The sequence below is a fragment of the Natator depressus genome, chromosome 5 (genome assembly GCF_965152275.1).
Source record: "Natator depressus isolate rNatDep1 chromosome 5, rNatDep2.hap1, whole genome shotgun sequence".
Lineage (NCBI taxonomy): Eukaryota > Metazoa > Chordata > Testudines > Cheloniidae > Natator > Natator depressus.
Genome location: NC_134238.1, coordinates 50,018,154 through 50,033,534, shown reverse-complemented (window position 1 = coordinate 50,033,534; position 15,381 = coordinate 50,018,154). Strand labels below are relative to the sequence as shown.

General features: G+C 38.7%; 1 protein-coding gene across 2 annotated transcripts in view; it reads left to right on the top strand.

Moving 5' to 3' along the window:
- Window positions 1-15,381, top strand: part of RAD17 (RAD17 checkpoint clamp loader component) — a 27,429-nt gene extending 12,048 nt beyond the window's left edge. For both annotated transcript variants that reach the window (XM_074952775.1, XM_074952776.1), the window contains exons 10-17: window positions 745-856; window positions 2,709-2,900; window positions 5,646-5,731; window positions 5,931-6,077; window positions 6,569-6,715; window positions 8,559-8,679; window positions 11,014-11,071; window positions 14,393-15,381. In XM_074952775.1, the coding sequence (XP_074808876.1) occupies window positions 745-856; window positions 2,709-2,900; window positions 5,646-5,731; window positions 5,931-6,077; window positions 6,569-6,715; window positions 8,559-8,679; window positions 11,014-11,071; window positions 14,393-14,660 (1,131 nt within the window). In that variant the 3' untranslated portion in view covers window positions 14,661-15,381. The remainder of the gene's footprint in view (window positions 1-744; window positions 857-2,708; window positions 2,901-5,645; window positions 5,732-5,930; window positions 6,078-6,568; window positions 6,716-8,558; window positions 8,680-11,013; window positions 11,072-14,392) is intronic.

Here is a 15,381-nt window from a genome sequence, read left to right as displayed (position 1 = left end):
CATGTTGTGGTTTCAGCCCTGTTTTCTTGTAATCCGGGGATCAAGCTTTCAAAAGTGGCTTGTTTGCCAAAAGTAGTGACTTTGGATTCATAGAGAAGGGTTTGGTCTAATTCCTGAAGTGACTTTTGAAAATTCTTCTGTATGCTACAAAAAGCACCTGCTAAAGCATATGAAGCAAATTATTTTCAGAGTGGTGATATTGCAGATGGACTCCACGCTGGCAGTAATAGTAGGCCATGGGTATTGTGGTAAACCCAGGACAAACAGCTACAAAAGAGGGGTAGTAATTAGTCCCAGGGGATTAAAAGGCCCCTCCCTATCCACTGAGGAGAGAAGGAACCAAGGGGCAATAAGGTTCAGCTGGAAAAGGGGTTGCTAGGGAACCAATTAGGTTCAGCTGATTCCAACTACTTGGGACCTTTTTAAACCCTCCCCTGGTGGTAGGAGGGGGGGAGTGAGGGGAGCAGGGAAGCTGCCAGTAGGCTGTGTGCAGCAAGATACCAGACCTTCCTAGGAGGGAGGCTGCACTCGCTCCCCAAAAGGGAAGGAAAACAAGCACAAGGGACTGACTGAGGAGAGGAGTAGCAGGACCCTGTGCCACCTATAAGGATTCGCCTTGCCCCAAACCTGAGTCTCCAAGACTAAAAAGGACGGAGTCTAATGAGGCGAACAAGGTATTTTGCCACAGTATGCAGTAAAAATTTGAAAGTTGTTTTTGCAATTATTTTTGCTTTTATCTCTTAGAATGGAGAAAAATTTGCTGTCCCTGATAAAACCTCTTTAGAGTTGATTTGTAAAGGCTGTTCAGGTGATATTAGAAGTGCAATAAACAGTCTTCAGTTTTCATCTTTGAAAGGTAAATATATAGAACTTAGCTAAAAAATATAGGATAGTATCTAACCAGTTCTGTGGTAGAGACTTTTATTTATTTATTTATTTATTTATTTATTTATTTATTAAACCCAATTATGCCAACCTTGCAAAAAACCCTCTCCAGATGCACACTGCCAGCAGGGACAGGAGGGAGGAATTATTTTAATACTGTGGTTGAGTGTCTTAGATGCCTTACCTTAATATTAGCATAAAAGCAAGAATTTTTCTTAATATTAGCCAACTAGACTTTGAGTTAATACACAGCTTTGGAGGAAAGGGGGTGGGGGGTTAAGATTTTTAAATTATTATGCTCTTTCTTCTTCCTGACTCCTGATGTGTGTTCCTTTTGTTTGCTTTTACCAAGCAAAGCTTTCATGACACACTACTTAATCTGGAAACAGATGTTTTCCCACCCGCAGAGCGCAGCTCCCAGTCACCCCCACACCCTAACAGCCCTGCTGAACTGGCCAGGGGAGGGAGATGGAGAGAGTAGCAAGCAATGAGGGGGGAAAGAGGAGCAGTGGGCAGGGCTTCGAAGGAAAGAGGCGGAGCAGGGGACGTGGCCTCAACAAAAGAGGCAGAGCAGGGTGCAGGAGAGGTTCTGTGTCTGGTTTTCACACACTAGAAAGTTGGCCACTCTACCTGCTCCCAGCTCGGAGGGTGATCAAATAATCCTTCAGTGTCCAGTCTTTTGCTGGCTGAGGGAGGGCAATACTAGGCCTGACTAAAGCTAAGGGTTTCCAAGTTTTATTTTAAATGTCATTTACTTAAAGGAGAGAACTTCGAGGAAGTAGTGTACTACTTTCTACCACACAGATAACAACCCTTCAGTGACTTTACAGGAACTACAACTCCACATTAGACTCTTCATGGCATCCACAATTCTGTAACAAATTATTGTAGCAGAAAACAGATCATGCCCATAAAATTGGAATAATAAAATTTGTGAACTAATAGTAATGGAGATATTGATACATCTGGAAAAAAAAATAGACAAGAGACAGCAGATAAATAAATAGAAATCTGGCTCTCCTTTATTGTTTGGAGATACAATGTTCACCTGTCACCAAACTGAATCATCTATGCTACTCTTGAGTATTTGAGAATTTGAGTAAGGGGCCTTTTTTATGGTTCAGGTCACTGCAGAAGCAGTAGACTGTTGGAAGACACACCGCAAGGACAGAGTCAGTCAGTCTCTCTCTCTCTCTCTCTCTCCCCATTCCCTGCCCCACCTTTCCCCACCCAGTTGGACTAGGATGTTACACAGAAGATTCATATATATGATATATTGATAACTGAATGGGGAATGTAACTGGCCCATCGCAAATATGATTCCTGTGACATGTTAATAAAGAGATAATGTCAAATAGCGTGTCTGGGAGGGGTTTTGTACTTGTTCATATATATGAAAGTTTCTATAAAATAATTACCTAAAAAAGCAAGCTAGGTGACTTGGGCACATTTTTTCAAAACGTGAGTGAGTAAGTTTGAGTGCTTAGTTTTTGAGGGGGCTTTCATCTCGACACTGAAACAATCCATTTTGTCACTTTGGTATTAGCCTATGGTATAAATGTGGAACAGGACAATGACTTAGGTGCATATGTACCATCAGAATAAATGAGCTTGGTACTTGTGTCCATTACTTATTAATAAATAGGAAACACATTAAAATCTGCGAAATAGAAGATTTATTTGTTTCAAGATGAAAATCAGTCTCTTAATGAATAAGAGGGCTAATATAGTTCTAAACAGTGACTGTTAAGGAGCTCTCCCTTTTTAGTTCACTAATGTTAATACCTGCTTTATTCTAGTTGTTTTGTTGCTTTGATTGTTAGAGTACTCATCAGAGAACAACTTGTGGTCAAGGAAAAAAGGGAACTCTACATTAAAAAGTAATATAGAAGCATCCAGAACCAAGAAGAAAAAGAAAGCTAAGACCTTAGAAAACCAGGAGATACAAGCTATTGGTGGCAAAGATGCCTCCATCTTTCTTTTCCATGCTTTGGGGAAAATACTTTACTGCAAAAGTAAGAGGACTTTATTTACCTATTATTCATTGTCTAAATGAGAAACAATTAATGATCTGTAGATGGTCACTGGGTTTGCAAAACTATGTCTTAGAATTACCTGTAACTCAACTGTTAGTTTAATCATTAGTGATAGTGTAAAGAGGTTAGCAGTTGCCAACAGCAATTTATTTCTCATAGCTTGGACTGTCATTGGCTGTCCACATCCAATGTGTAAATAATGCACATTCAGAAAAGCTTTACTGTGTGAACATACTAAAATTACATGGTTATAATTCCATCCAGTGATTCAGATGTCGTCATAAGCCATGAGGGATAATTGCTGTGTAGCCTTCAGAACTCTGAGATAGTTGCCTTGTAATATAAAAACTACTTTTCTGTGTGATATGAGATGTGGAGGTGTGCTCCTTGTAGCATCTCCATGTCCTCTTAATGCTGTCTATCTTTTCCTGCTCCTACTGAAGGATCCTGCTACCTTCAATCCACTGCTATTTCCCTAACTATTGCTATTGCTGCTACCTTTCCCTTCCCACCTCCCCACCCCATGGCTCTTGCCTGCTACCTTTCCCTTCCCTTTTTAAGGATTACATGTGCTGGTTCTTCTCTGGGCTGTTACCCTTTTCCCTACCTCCTCGTTACTTTTTCTGCCTTACTACTATTGAGGCTTTTGTTTTCCATACCTGCAGGCTCACTCAAACTTACCTTTTTTTCTGATCTGTACACTTATTGATCTTTCCTTCGTTGCTACCCACTACAGTTCCCTGCTGCCAGAGTAGCTGTCCTTTACTCTTGGTGGCTCCTCTTAAACTTTCATGGGCGCAGTTTTGACACTTGCTCATCTCTTGGAGTAGTTTGTCTACTAACATGACAGATCAATTTGACATACCATTTTTAAAAAGCTATAATTTTAGTTATTTATTTAACACTTCTATACTGGAGTACCTCCTAGAGATCTAGTTGGTCAGAGCCCGGTTCTGCTAGGTGCTGTACACACATAGAAAATCAAGTCCGTGTCCAAAGGGAATATTAGAAAATGGGGAGACCAGAAAATACTTTCTGCAAGTGGTAGATGACATCACAATTAACCCATAATGAGGGTTGTCAAGCTTTTAAAAAATAATTGCATAATTAATTGTGCTGTTAAACAATATGGTAATAGAATACCATTTATTTAAATATTTGTGGATGTTTTCTACATTTTCACATATATTGATTTCAGTTACAACACAGAATACAAACTATACGGTGCTCACTTTGTTTATTTTTGTTGCAAATATTTGCACTGTAAAAACAAGAGATGGTGTATTTCAGTTCACTTAATACAAGTCCTGTAGTGCAATCTCTTTATCATTAAAGTTGAATTTATAATGTAGAATTTGGTACAAAAAAAACTGCACTCAAAAATAAAACATCAAACTTCAGAGCCTACAACTCCACTCAGTCCTACTTCTTGTTCAGCCAGTTGCTCAGACAAACAAGTTGCAAGATATTTACTTGCCAGATGCGCTAACAATTCATATATCCCTTCGTGCTTCAACCACCATTCCAGAGGAAATACGTTCATGCTGCTGATGGGTTCTGCTCGATAACTATCCAAAGCAGAGCAGACCGATGCGTGTTCATTTTCATCATCTGAGTCAGATGCCACCAGCAGAAGGTTGATTTTCTTTTTTGATGGTTCGGGTTCTGTAGTTTGCACATCAGTGTGTTCTTTGTCTAAGACTTCCAAAAGCATGCTCCACACCTTGTCCCTCTCAGATTTTGGGCAGCACTTCAGATTCTTAAACCTTGGGTTGAGTGCTGTAGCTATCTTTAGAAATTTCACTTTATCTTCTTTGCATTTTGTCAAAATCAACCTTCTGCTGGTGGCATCTGACTCGGATGATGAAAATGAACGTGCATCAGTCTGCTCTGCTGTGGATCTGCTTTGGATGGTTATCGAGTAGAACTGCCCCTCGCAGCTCCTATTGGCCAGGAATGGGGAACTGCAGCCAATGGGAGCTTCGGGGGAGGTAGCCACAGGCGAGGGCAGCACATGGAGCCCTCTGCCCCCCCTTTCTGCAGGGGCCACAGGGATGTGGTGCTGGCCGCTTCCAGAAGCCGCACGGGGCCAGCACAGGCAGGCAGGGAGCCTGCCCTGGCCCCACTGTGCGCTGCTGCCACCCCGGAGCCCGTCCAAGTAAGCGGCGCTGAGCCGGAGCGTGCACCCCAACCTCCTGCCCTGACTTCCCTGCTGCGCCCTGCCTGCACCCCAACCCCCTGCCTGAACCCCCTCCTGCACTCTGCATCCCCTCCTCCACCCCAGCTCCCTTCCCTGAGCCCTCTTGTATTCCCCACACCCTTCCTCTGCCCCAACCCCTTGCCCTGAGCCCCTTCCTGCACACCGCATCCCTGCCCAGCCCTACATTCATGGCTCCGCATGCAATTTCCCCACCCAGATGTGGCCCTTGGGCCAAAAAGTTTGTCCATCCCTGCTCTAGGCTTTTCCTAGCAATTAAGAACCAATGCAGTAACCAATAGGAAAATAAGATTTCCTTCTCAGTATTCTAATAAGCTGATAATTGCATCTTATTATCATTATACATCTCTAGCATTACCCCCCACCCCTTCTTTGCCAGCATAAGTTTAAATATAAAATATAAGGCTTGATTTTATTCCTCATTTTTTTATTAATGTTCAGTACAAATATAAAAACAATGCTATGTTTAATATTAAAGACTGTGGGACTATTTAAATTGCTTATAGGAGAACCACTATCTGATTCAGAATTTCCTCGGTTACCTTCTCACCTATCTGAATATGACAGAGACACCTTACTTGTTCAACCTGAGGTAAAGGCCTTTGTTAATCATTTGATACCAATTAATAAGACTTACGGATATTGATGCAATTTGATGGACTCAGCACTTTTGTCATTTACTGTGTATATAATTATAAATAAAATATATGTATTTAATAACATTACATGACACTTCTCTTTGTGCAGAACATAGACTAATTTGTGTATTTTTATTTTTTTTAATTAAATAGGATATTGTAGAAAAGTGTCACATGCCTGGGGACCTCTTTAATTTATATCTTCACCAAAACTATGTAGATTTTTTCACTGATATAGACGATCTTGTGAGAGCCAGTGAATACTTGAGTACTGCTGACTTCCTCTGTAGTAACTGGAATGTAAGTTTGATTCATTTTCACTCTTAATTTTCATATCCTGCAGCCACATATCTGTGCATTCTTTCTGATTTATAGTAAAATAAAATAACATAGGTTTTTACATTTTAGTTTATCTGCAGCTATTCAAGTCTGTGTCCCGAGGGTGTAGGCATAATTGTTACTGCATCCTAAAATATGTGTACATGTTAACCAGCTGTACACATTTTTGGTATGCTTTGTAATAATATTTCCTACAACATACAATAATGTGTACAAAATACTTGCCTGACGTGCTGTCCTTTTCGGTTTATGTTGAATACATTTTAAAAATTGGTTCAGAGAATATGCCTTTCACTTGAAATAACTAAGCCCATTTATGCTTTCATCCTTTAATGAGTGTTCCAAACATGGATGAGTAGCTGCAAATTTACAGCAATATTTGCTCACCTTTATAGTCTTCCACACTGACTCAGCAAACTTCACAATTTGCATAATGTCATGTTTTGTTTTAGTCACGACCTACACTCAGAGAATACAGTGCATCTGTGGCCACAAGAGGTGTGATACATTCAAATACCGCTAGAGCTTTTGCCCATTGCCAAGGAGGAATGGGTTTTCGGCCTTTTCATAAACCCCAATGGTTCCTAATAAATAAAAAGGTAAATACTTCCCATTTAAGGTACTTCTGTTTAAATTTGGAAATGTAACTGCTATGATTTGTAGTGTTGTTTATGAGACTATTCATGTTAGAAACAGTATACTAAACAAATATAGAAGTGTATGCGAATACTTTTTTTAATCAGTTTTCAGATACGTGTTAGGGGGCTTATTCCTTCACCCACTTACTTCCCTGGTCCTTCTCGCCTGAACAGAGAGCAACAACAATACCCAAAGTCCAAAGGTGCAAACAATTCGATGTTTATTGGGGTGAACTTCCAGCAAGTGTGATTCTAGTTTCCTTCCTTAGTGTCCCCCTTCCTTCCCAGCTCTGAAACCACAGAGCCTTACACCTGTGTCCCTGTTCCCATTCCTGCCCTTAGCCAAACATGATTCCAATTTCCCCACCCCCATTCCCTGTTCCCATTTCACCCACCCACTCACTTCCTGATTGACTGCAGACTACATAGTAAAAATTGAGTTCTGCTTAGTTATACCTTAACCTATCATTTTCCTGAAATTTAACTAACCAATCCTAACATATTGTAACATGATTATGTAACCAATTATATCCCACCACCTTAATTAGTTTACACCCAGCAAAATTAATTATACAGCAGACGGAAACAATCACAGAACCAGACAGAGATTATACAGACAAACAATAGCAAAGTGGGAACTATAATGACAAAACAATACAGAAGTGAGGATTTCACATCCCAGCTATTGATAAGTGAGTTCTTGCCAGACAGGATACTATCAAACTAAGTTTCCTTTTACATCTTTGAGGCACTCCCTTTCTCTGGAGGCGATAGGAATACACTCCTGTCCTGATAATGCCTAACAACCCAATAGCACCTTTCAATGTGACTAGTTTGGAATGTGAGGATGTGACCGGTGGCTTCCCAGCTTATGGCTGCCTCTGTTGCTTAGCCAAAGGCCTTAGCCTAAGAACAGGGCCTCAGACTGTCACAGTAAGAGAAGGACCTTACACCAGCAGACGGTGATTTTGATTCTTTTATACCTCTATAACTAGCCAAGTGATAAGAATACACCTAAATTCTCAGAGTACAGGCCTTTACAGACAGGCCGGAATATCTATATCCTAACAATATGGACTTATTTTCTACGAATTAGAAAATAACTAGAGGTCCCAGAAAACAGCCTGTTTTCCACCCAAAATGAATATATTTCTGAGATCCTTGAAATTCAAATTCATACAGTACAAAATTAGTGCAAAAGAAATATAATGAAGGGTGTTGTAAATGAAATCAAACTCATGCCCCTTAAGCTGTCTTAGTCTGATTTGTAAGATGGACAATTTTTGATTCCCTTACTATTGCCTTGCCTTATGTGTTTGTGATAAACAGCTCAACTATAAGATTACAAGGCTCTTGAAAAAAATTTGTACTTCATTTAAAAGGTGCCTTATTCTGTCTGAAAAGTGTGAACGAGGCATCCTGTAATTCAGTTATAAGAATCCTCAGGAAACTTGCAAGAGAAACACAAGACAGATTTGAAGGAAATAAACTTAATAATTTTTTTTTTAATTAAACCTGGTTGCTTATCTTTTGTCTGAACCCTCACCCCTTAATGGCTGTTTGAAGAACAATCCAGTAGGCTAGGGGAAGGCTTATTATGCTGTTTTGTATGATGTGGAATGTTTGGGTGAACATTCATTACCGTTTTTAACATATCGTGGTAACCTACATAATTATACTGACAAAATAACAAAGAGCCAAAACATGGATTCTTTGGTTTCTTTGGTGCTTAATTAAGCTTTCAGGTAGTATGTTTTCTCACTTGTGGGTTTTGTTTTTGTTTTTTTCCCCCAACCTTTTACAGTATCAAGAAAACTGCCTTGCTGCAAAATCTCTGTTTTCAAGTTTCTGTTTATCACCTTTATGCCTTCAGACCCAGCTGTTGCCTTTTCTTGCCATGCTGACAAATCCAATGAGAAACCCAGGTAGTATAAACATAACTTTTTTGTTTTAAATTAAAAAATAAGTTTAAATTTCTATCCATAATACATATGGAAGGTTCTTGTGAGCCAAAATCAGAACACAGCCTGCAGTGTTGCCCAGATAAGAAAACAGCACATTGTGGAATAAATATGTATGTGTAAGACTTCCAGATCTATTTTTAGCAACATCATTTCAAGCCCACAATGCTTTATTGGCTTAATGTTACTTAAAAGCTATTTTAAAAATATTATTTTACACCAAAAGAATTAAAACAAACTAATATACATGTGAGACAGTTTGTTTTCAGTGCACCATAAATACACATGGTGCTTTACATATACGCAAGACAATGACCCTGTGCTGAAAAGTCTCTAATTGAAGGGCCCGATCCTTCTCCTTGTTTGTATTCCTTCTGATTTCAAGCATTAGGGGGTAACATTTTGCAGGATAGGGTTCTATATGTCCCAATCTGTTTCACAATTTAGGTCCCACTCAAATACATAGTAATTACTTGGACTGTAAGCCATTTGGGAGACGGACCATCTTTTTGTACTGTTCATGCAAAGCCTGGCACAATGGGATCCTGATCCATGACTGGGGGTCCTCGGTGTTACGTATATCTATATATAAAGTGATAAATACTAAATTATTTTGGTTCTTCATAGTACTTGTCAGTGTTTCACATTTTCTGAGCTATGTCAATTAAACATGGACTGATTTAACAGAAGATACTGAATTCTCTGTAAGAGAGGCCAATAAATACATTTAACTAGGTTAAATCCTGCTGTCCCTTTTACTTCAGATATTTCTGGAAGACTAATATACCTCAGTCATTCACTTTAATTTAAAAAGTTGTATCACTGTGTAAAACAGTAATGTAGATACAGAACTGCCACCGGGATCACCATATAGCAACAAAACTTTATATTAGAAGTTTGAGTCCAATATAATTCCCTATGTAAGTAAGGGGTTATAGATATATCCCAAATGTTCTTAAATGACAGGATATTTGGGTCTCTTTCTTGTGCTGAGGTAATGCACATAGCCATAAACAAGGTGACTCATTTGAACAGGAGTTCCTTACTTTTGTATGGCATCTCCAGATTACGTATTGCTATTGAGGTTTTGTACTGCAACCTAATCCTTAATCCGGTTCATTTCATACGGCAGGGTTCGGCAACCTACGGCATGCGTGCCAAAAGGCGGCATGCGAGCTGATTTTTAGTGGTACTCTGCTGCCAGCTGGGGTCCTGGCCGTCGGCCCCGCTCAGCCCGCTGCCGGCCTGGGTGGACGATACCCCAGGGCGGCAGCAGGCTGAGCAGGGCCGGTGGCCGGGACCCCAGGTCAGCAGCCGGGACTCCAGACTGACAGCGGGATGAGTGGCTCAGCCCGCTGCCAGTCTGGGGGTCCGTCTGCCGGCTCCTGCCAGCCGGGGTCCTGGCTGCCGGTCTGGGGTTTCGTTGGGGGAGCCCTGTAAATGTAAAATTTATTACTGGCACATGAAACCTTAAATTAATGAAGTCTTGGCATGCCACTTCTCAAAGGTTGCCAACACTGTTAGTTTTTCCCAATGAGAGATATATTTTGATTGCTTTCATTGCACCTCTGCATTCTTTGACAGTACTTCCATTTACTAGTGGATAAGCCAAAAGGCTGAAGGCAGAGTATCTTATCGAAGTGCAGAAATCTGATTATACTATAATAGGAAATCGGAAAGGGTCATGATATTGTTGTTTATAGTAGAAGTTTAGCTGCCCACTTTATTTGAGGTTTAGACAAAATAAGTTGTATCTTCAACAATTCCATTTTTTCATTTTCTGGCAGGTTTAGGAAATGCGTTTTTTCTTCCATTTGTATGGAGAGTATGGGAAATATGAGGCCACTCAGTTCAGGAAGTTGATGGCAATCTCAGTCAATTTTTTTCTAAATAAAATATTTGTGACATATCACAAAGTTCACTGTTTGGACAACAGGATCCACTTATTAGATATTGAACTAGTTACCTTTAAGCATACATAAACCTGAGATAAGGCCTTTCCAGTTTCAAGACGAATTCATCCTGAAGGCTATCTGAATTGGTTACTACAACATATTTACAGATGCATGCATAGGATAAAAAATCCCAGCCAGTTTATTCACTGCTAGTCCCTAATTTGATAGTTGTATGGCATAATACATTGTAAAAATTAATAATAGTATAACTTTAACTACTGTACCAAAAAATCTTGCAGACATTTACAAGATTAGTGAATTACATTTTTATTTTTCTTGTGTGCTTTATTTTATGTGCATTATGACCAGTCCAAGGTGACAGTGATTCTATCTTTATTCTCAGCTCAGATTGCCTTTATCCAGGATGTTGGAAGGCTTCCCTTGAAGAGACACTTTAGAGGGTAAACTTTAAATCTTATTTGTGTTAGAAAAGTCCCATTCATGTTTATACATTGAAAATCAAAGATATTCTACAATGCATCATCTTTCCTGCACAACATCTCCAAGATCAGAAAGGAAATACCTCTTCACACTGGCAAAACACTCTCTCCAGCTCTCATCATCTCCTGCCTTGGCTACTGCAACCTCCTCCTCTCTGGCCTTGATGTCTACAACCTGCCACCACTCATATTCATTCCAAATGCTGCTGTTAAGATCATCTTGCTGGCTTGTCACTCTGACTATATCCTCTCCCCATTGGCTTCCTCTCTTCCACTGCATCAAATGCAACCTTGTGCTGTGCCTACTACCATGGGGACCTGACCTGGTTGAGGCTTGTGTGTTACTAAATGTTAAATGAGTACAAATTAACTTACGAAAGCCAAAAAGAAGAGTAAAAATTATTCTGTCCTTTTACTCCTCACATACTATGAGATCACCCCTGACATTTTGACACAGCACTATATTAGGTGTAATATTAGATAAGCGAGAAAGATGATATAAAGCAAAAACTATTCTTATCTTCTTTGAAACAGTTATACATTTATAAAATTATGATCTATTGAGAAAGTGATTTCAAAGTATTCCTATTACTTTGAAGTTAAAAACATTTTTTTAATATATATCATGGAATTTTATACTATTGCTCTGTGAATATTTGAGAACTATTTTTGAGTATAAAATAGGCATAAGTTAATTTAAAGCAGGCTTATGATTTGTACTATATATGCAGTTATGAATTTCCATTGTCTGTTTTCTAAAAATCCTTACATAAGGGAGACAAATTGATAGTCACAGGGACCAAAATCCTACTTATCCACAGAACATGTAGAGCTCAGACAGTGACACTGCAGCCTATCCCATACTTTGAGATCATTGGGCCTCAACTAAATGACCTATTTCTGACAGTTAAGTTTCCATAACCTCTCAGTCCTTGATCTTTGAGACCAGCAGTTTTAAATGTGATGTGTTGGTGGGTTTTTTTTGGTTTTGGGGGGATTTTTTTGGTGATATGTGAACTTGATCACAAGAAACTGGAAAGAGATTATTAAATCACTTCACCTATCAAACTGTTGATCACTGAACAGATCAGATGGTTATGACTTTGACCCTCTACCTACTTTAACTGAATTTAAAATAGTGACTCTGAAGTGAAAGCGCATATTCCCATGTTTCCCAAGAAATGTAATTTTAGAAATAAAAGCCATTTAACTTAAGTAGATTACGGGAAAAGCACCCTTGCATTCCCACTGACTGATTAAAAACTGAGAAATGTACTAGTCTCACATTATTTTTAGACTTCTCTATGGAATGTCCTTGTCTGAAGCAGACTTTTAAGAGTGTGATAATCCATTAATACCTGCATTATTGGGTATTGCTGTAGTATTTTGAGAAGGGTTTCACCTGCAGGACCACTTGCTCTTGAGGGGAAAAAAAAATTTCAGGTTATAGCTCATTAAATATTTTTGGAGATGGGGTAAGGGGAAAAACATTGGTTTACCATTTTAATGCCATTAAATACATTAATATATATTAGTAATGCTATGTTAAGTATTGTTGGAGCCTTGTTGGTCTCAGGATATGAGAGATACAAAGTGAGTGAGGTAATACGTTTTATTGGACCAACTTCTGTTGGTAGGAGACAAACTTTTCGTCTCTTCCACCAACAGAAGTTGGTTCAATAAAAGAGAGTGCCTCACCCACCTTGTATATCTCATTAAATATATTGACACTGGTAAAGCATTTGGTACTGTCATGAAATTCTAACATAAGAACGGCCATACTGGGTCAGACCAAAGGTCTATCTAACCCAGTATCCTGTCTGCCAACAGTGGCCAATGCCAGGTGCTTCAGAGGGAATCAACAGAACAGATAATAAAGTGATCCATCCCTTTTTGTCCATTCACGGCTTCTGGCAAACAGAGGCTAGGGACACCATCCCTGCTCATCCTGGCTAATAGCCATTGATGGACCTATCCTCCATGAATTTATCTAGTTGTTTTTTTTAACTCCGTTATAGTCCTGGGTCTTCACAACATCCTCTGGCAAAACGTTCCACAGATTGATCGTGTGTTGTGTGAAGAAATACTTCCTTTTATTTGTTTTAAATCTGCTGCCTATTAATTCCATGTGTTGACCCCTAATTCTTGTGTTATGAGAAGGTCCCAGTCTTAATCTCTCTTCATATGGAAGCTGTTCCATGCCCCTAATCATTTTTGTTGCCCTTTTCTGAACCTTTTCCAATTTCGGTATCTTTTTTGAGATGAGGCGACCGCATCTGCATGCAATATTCAACATTATTGAATACCATGGATTTATATCAGGGCAATATGATATTGACTGAACCTAAAAAGAAAACTAATTCATGTTGCCTAGGATAGGACCACTGTCATGGGTAAAGACTGTGAACAAAGAGTTAATATATATTAGTTTATCAATTGGAAGTGTCTAGTGGGTTACTATGGGGATAAGCATTAGGAGCAGTCCTGTCAACATTTTTAATTATCTGGAAGAGGTAAAAAAAAAAAATCACATTAATGGAAACTGGAGATGATATTAATTGGTGAAACTTGTGAATACCAATCATGACATTGTAGTAATACAAAGAGACCTAGATTAGAAAAGCAAAATGAGAAATAGTAATCTTTCCCTTCTCCCTTTCTGATCTTTTATACTGTAATTCCTTAAGGGGCAGGGAACAATGCCATCTTCTATGTTTGGAAAGTGTCTAGCACACTATAGGCACTGCTAGAAATAAATAATTCAACTTGTAACAGTTTACATTTTTAGGCAAAGTAATCCAACCACAAATGTGTCATGGCAGAGAAAAATCTAAAGCACTAAGGCTAAAATAGACTTAAGGGGTGAAGCAGCAAATGTAGCAATGCGATATCCTTTAAAACCAGCTATTTGTAGTTTTGAGCTGCGTACGCAAATGCAGCACTTAAAGAGCAAGGAGCAAGTACCCCTATACAGCTCTGGTGTAAGTGCACTTGCAATGTTGGGTTTAGTTCTGGGCACCAAATTTCTGTAACTGGAGGATGCACAAAGAAGAGCAATACAAATTATTAGAAGTACTGATTTAGAAAGGAGGAGGATGTATATTTTAGCTATGGTTATAACAATGCAAATATTTTGAAAGCTGTAAATACCAAAGAAGAAAAAGGATTATTTAGTGTGATAGATACATGCGTGACTTATTCCATTTCAACTTCCATGATCTTGTGAAAGAGAGTGCTTCATTTTATTTTTTCTCGTTACTGATGGTTATGATGATTTTGCAGGTTAAAGCTTGAAACTCTTACGGATAAAGACCTTGGTATGCCAGGCTTTGAAAATATTGACGAAGGGGACCTTTCTGCCACACAGCCTCTGGAGGTGCTAGTCCAGATGGAGAAAAACCAAATAAATGAGACTGAGCCAGATGAATTTCCTCTTACTTCCAGCCAGGCTAGTGGAAGTGAACTACCAGGTAGTCAACCCCAGCCTATTACAGCACAAGCAATCATGGAGGAAGATGAATTAAAAATAGATGAATATGATAGCAACTGAGTGCAACAAAATGTCAGTGGCATTGGTCTAACATTGTTTAACAGAGTTTTTTTTTTACTTTGTGGTAAAAGTCTCTTCCTTGACTAGATTGTAACAAACAAATGATGTATTAAAGCGTGGACCAATTCTATAGTAATTCTACCTTAATATTCCTGTGACTATTCACATGAGAGTATGCTACAGCCTTAAGCCCAGTGTGAAATGGGGTAGTATCAAGATGTTAAATTTCCTTAACTTCCCTTGACATTGCAGTATTGAGCCCTAAGTGTGTGTACTTATTCAAAGGTGTTGCTTCCTGCCTGTCCTGAGCCATCAAAGTAACCTATATTTAAACAAAATGAAAATTATTAATGAGCTGAAATATTTGAAAGAAAATTAATGGTTACTAGTAAATCACATTTATTTTTATATTTACACTTTTTTTTAAATTTAATCTTGCAGTTTCTGGGTATACCTTGTATACTTTTTTGTCAGCATTGTGAGGTTTTACTAAATCTCACATACTTCTTAAGACATTTACTATTGTTTTGAAACCTTCTGAGGGAAGAGAGAATAAAATGTAAATTGTAAAAAGTTAACTCAGTATTGATGTAAATAATGTTGCTGTTAAAATTTTGTACTTCTGGCTAGATACTTAATGTATGTTTATAAACAGATGCATATGTTGTAGATTTGTTGTTTTTTTTTAATAATTGCATAATCAAGGAATACACCATTAAAA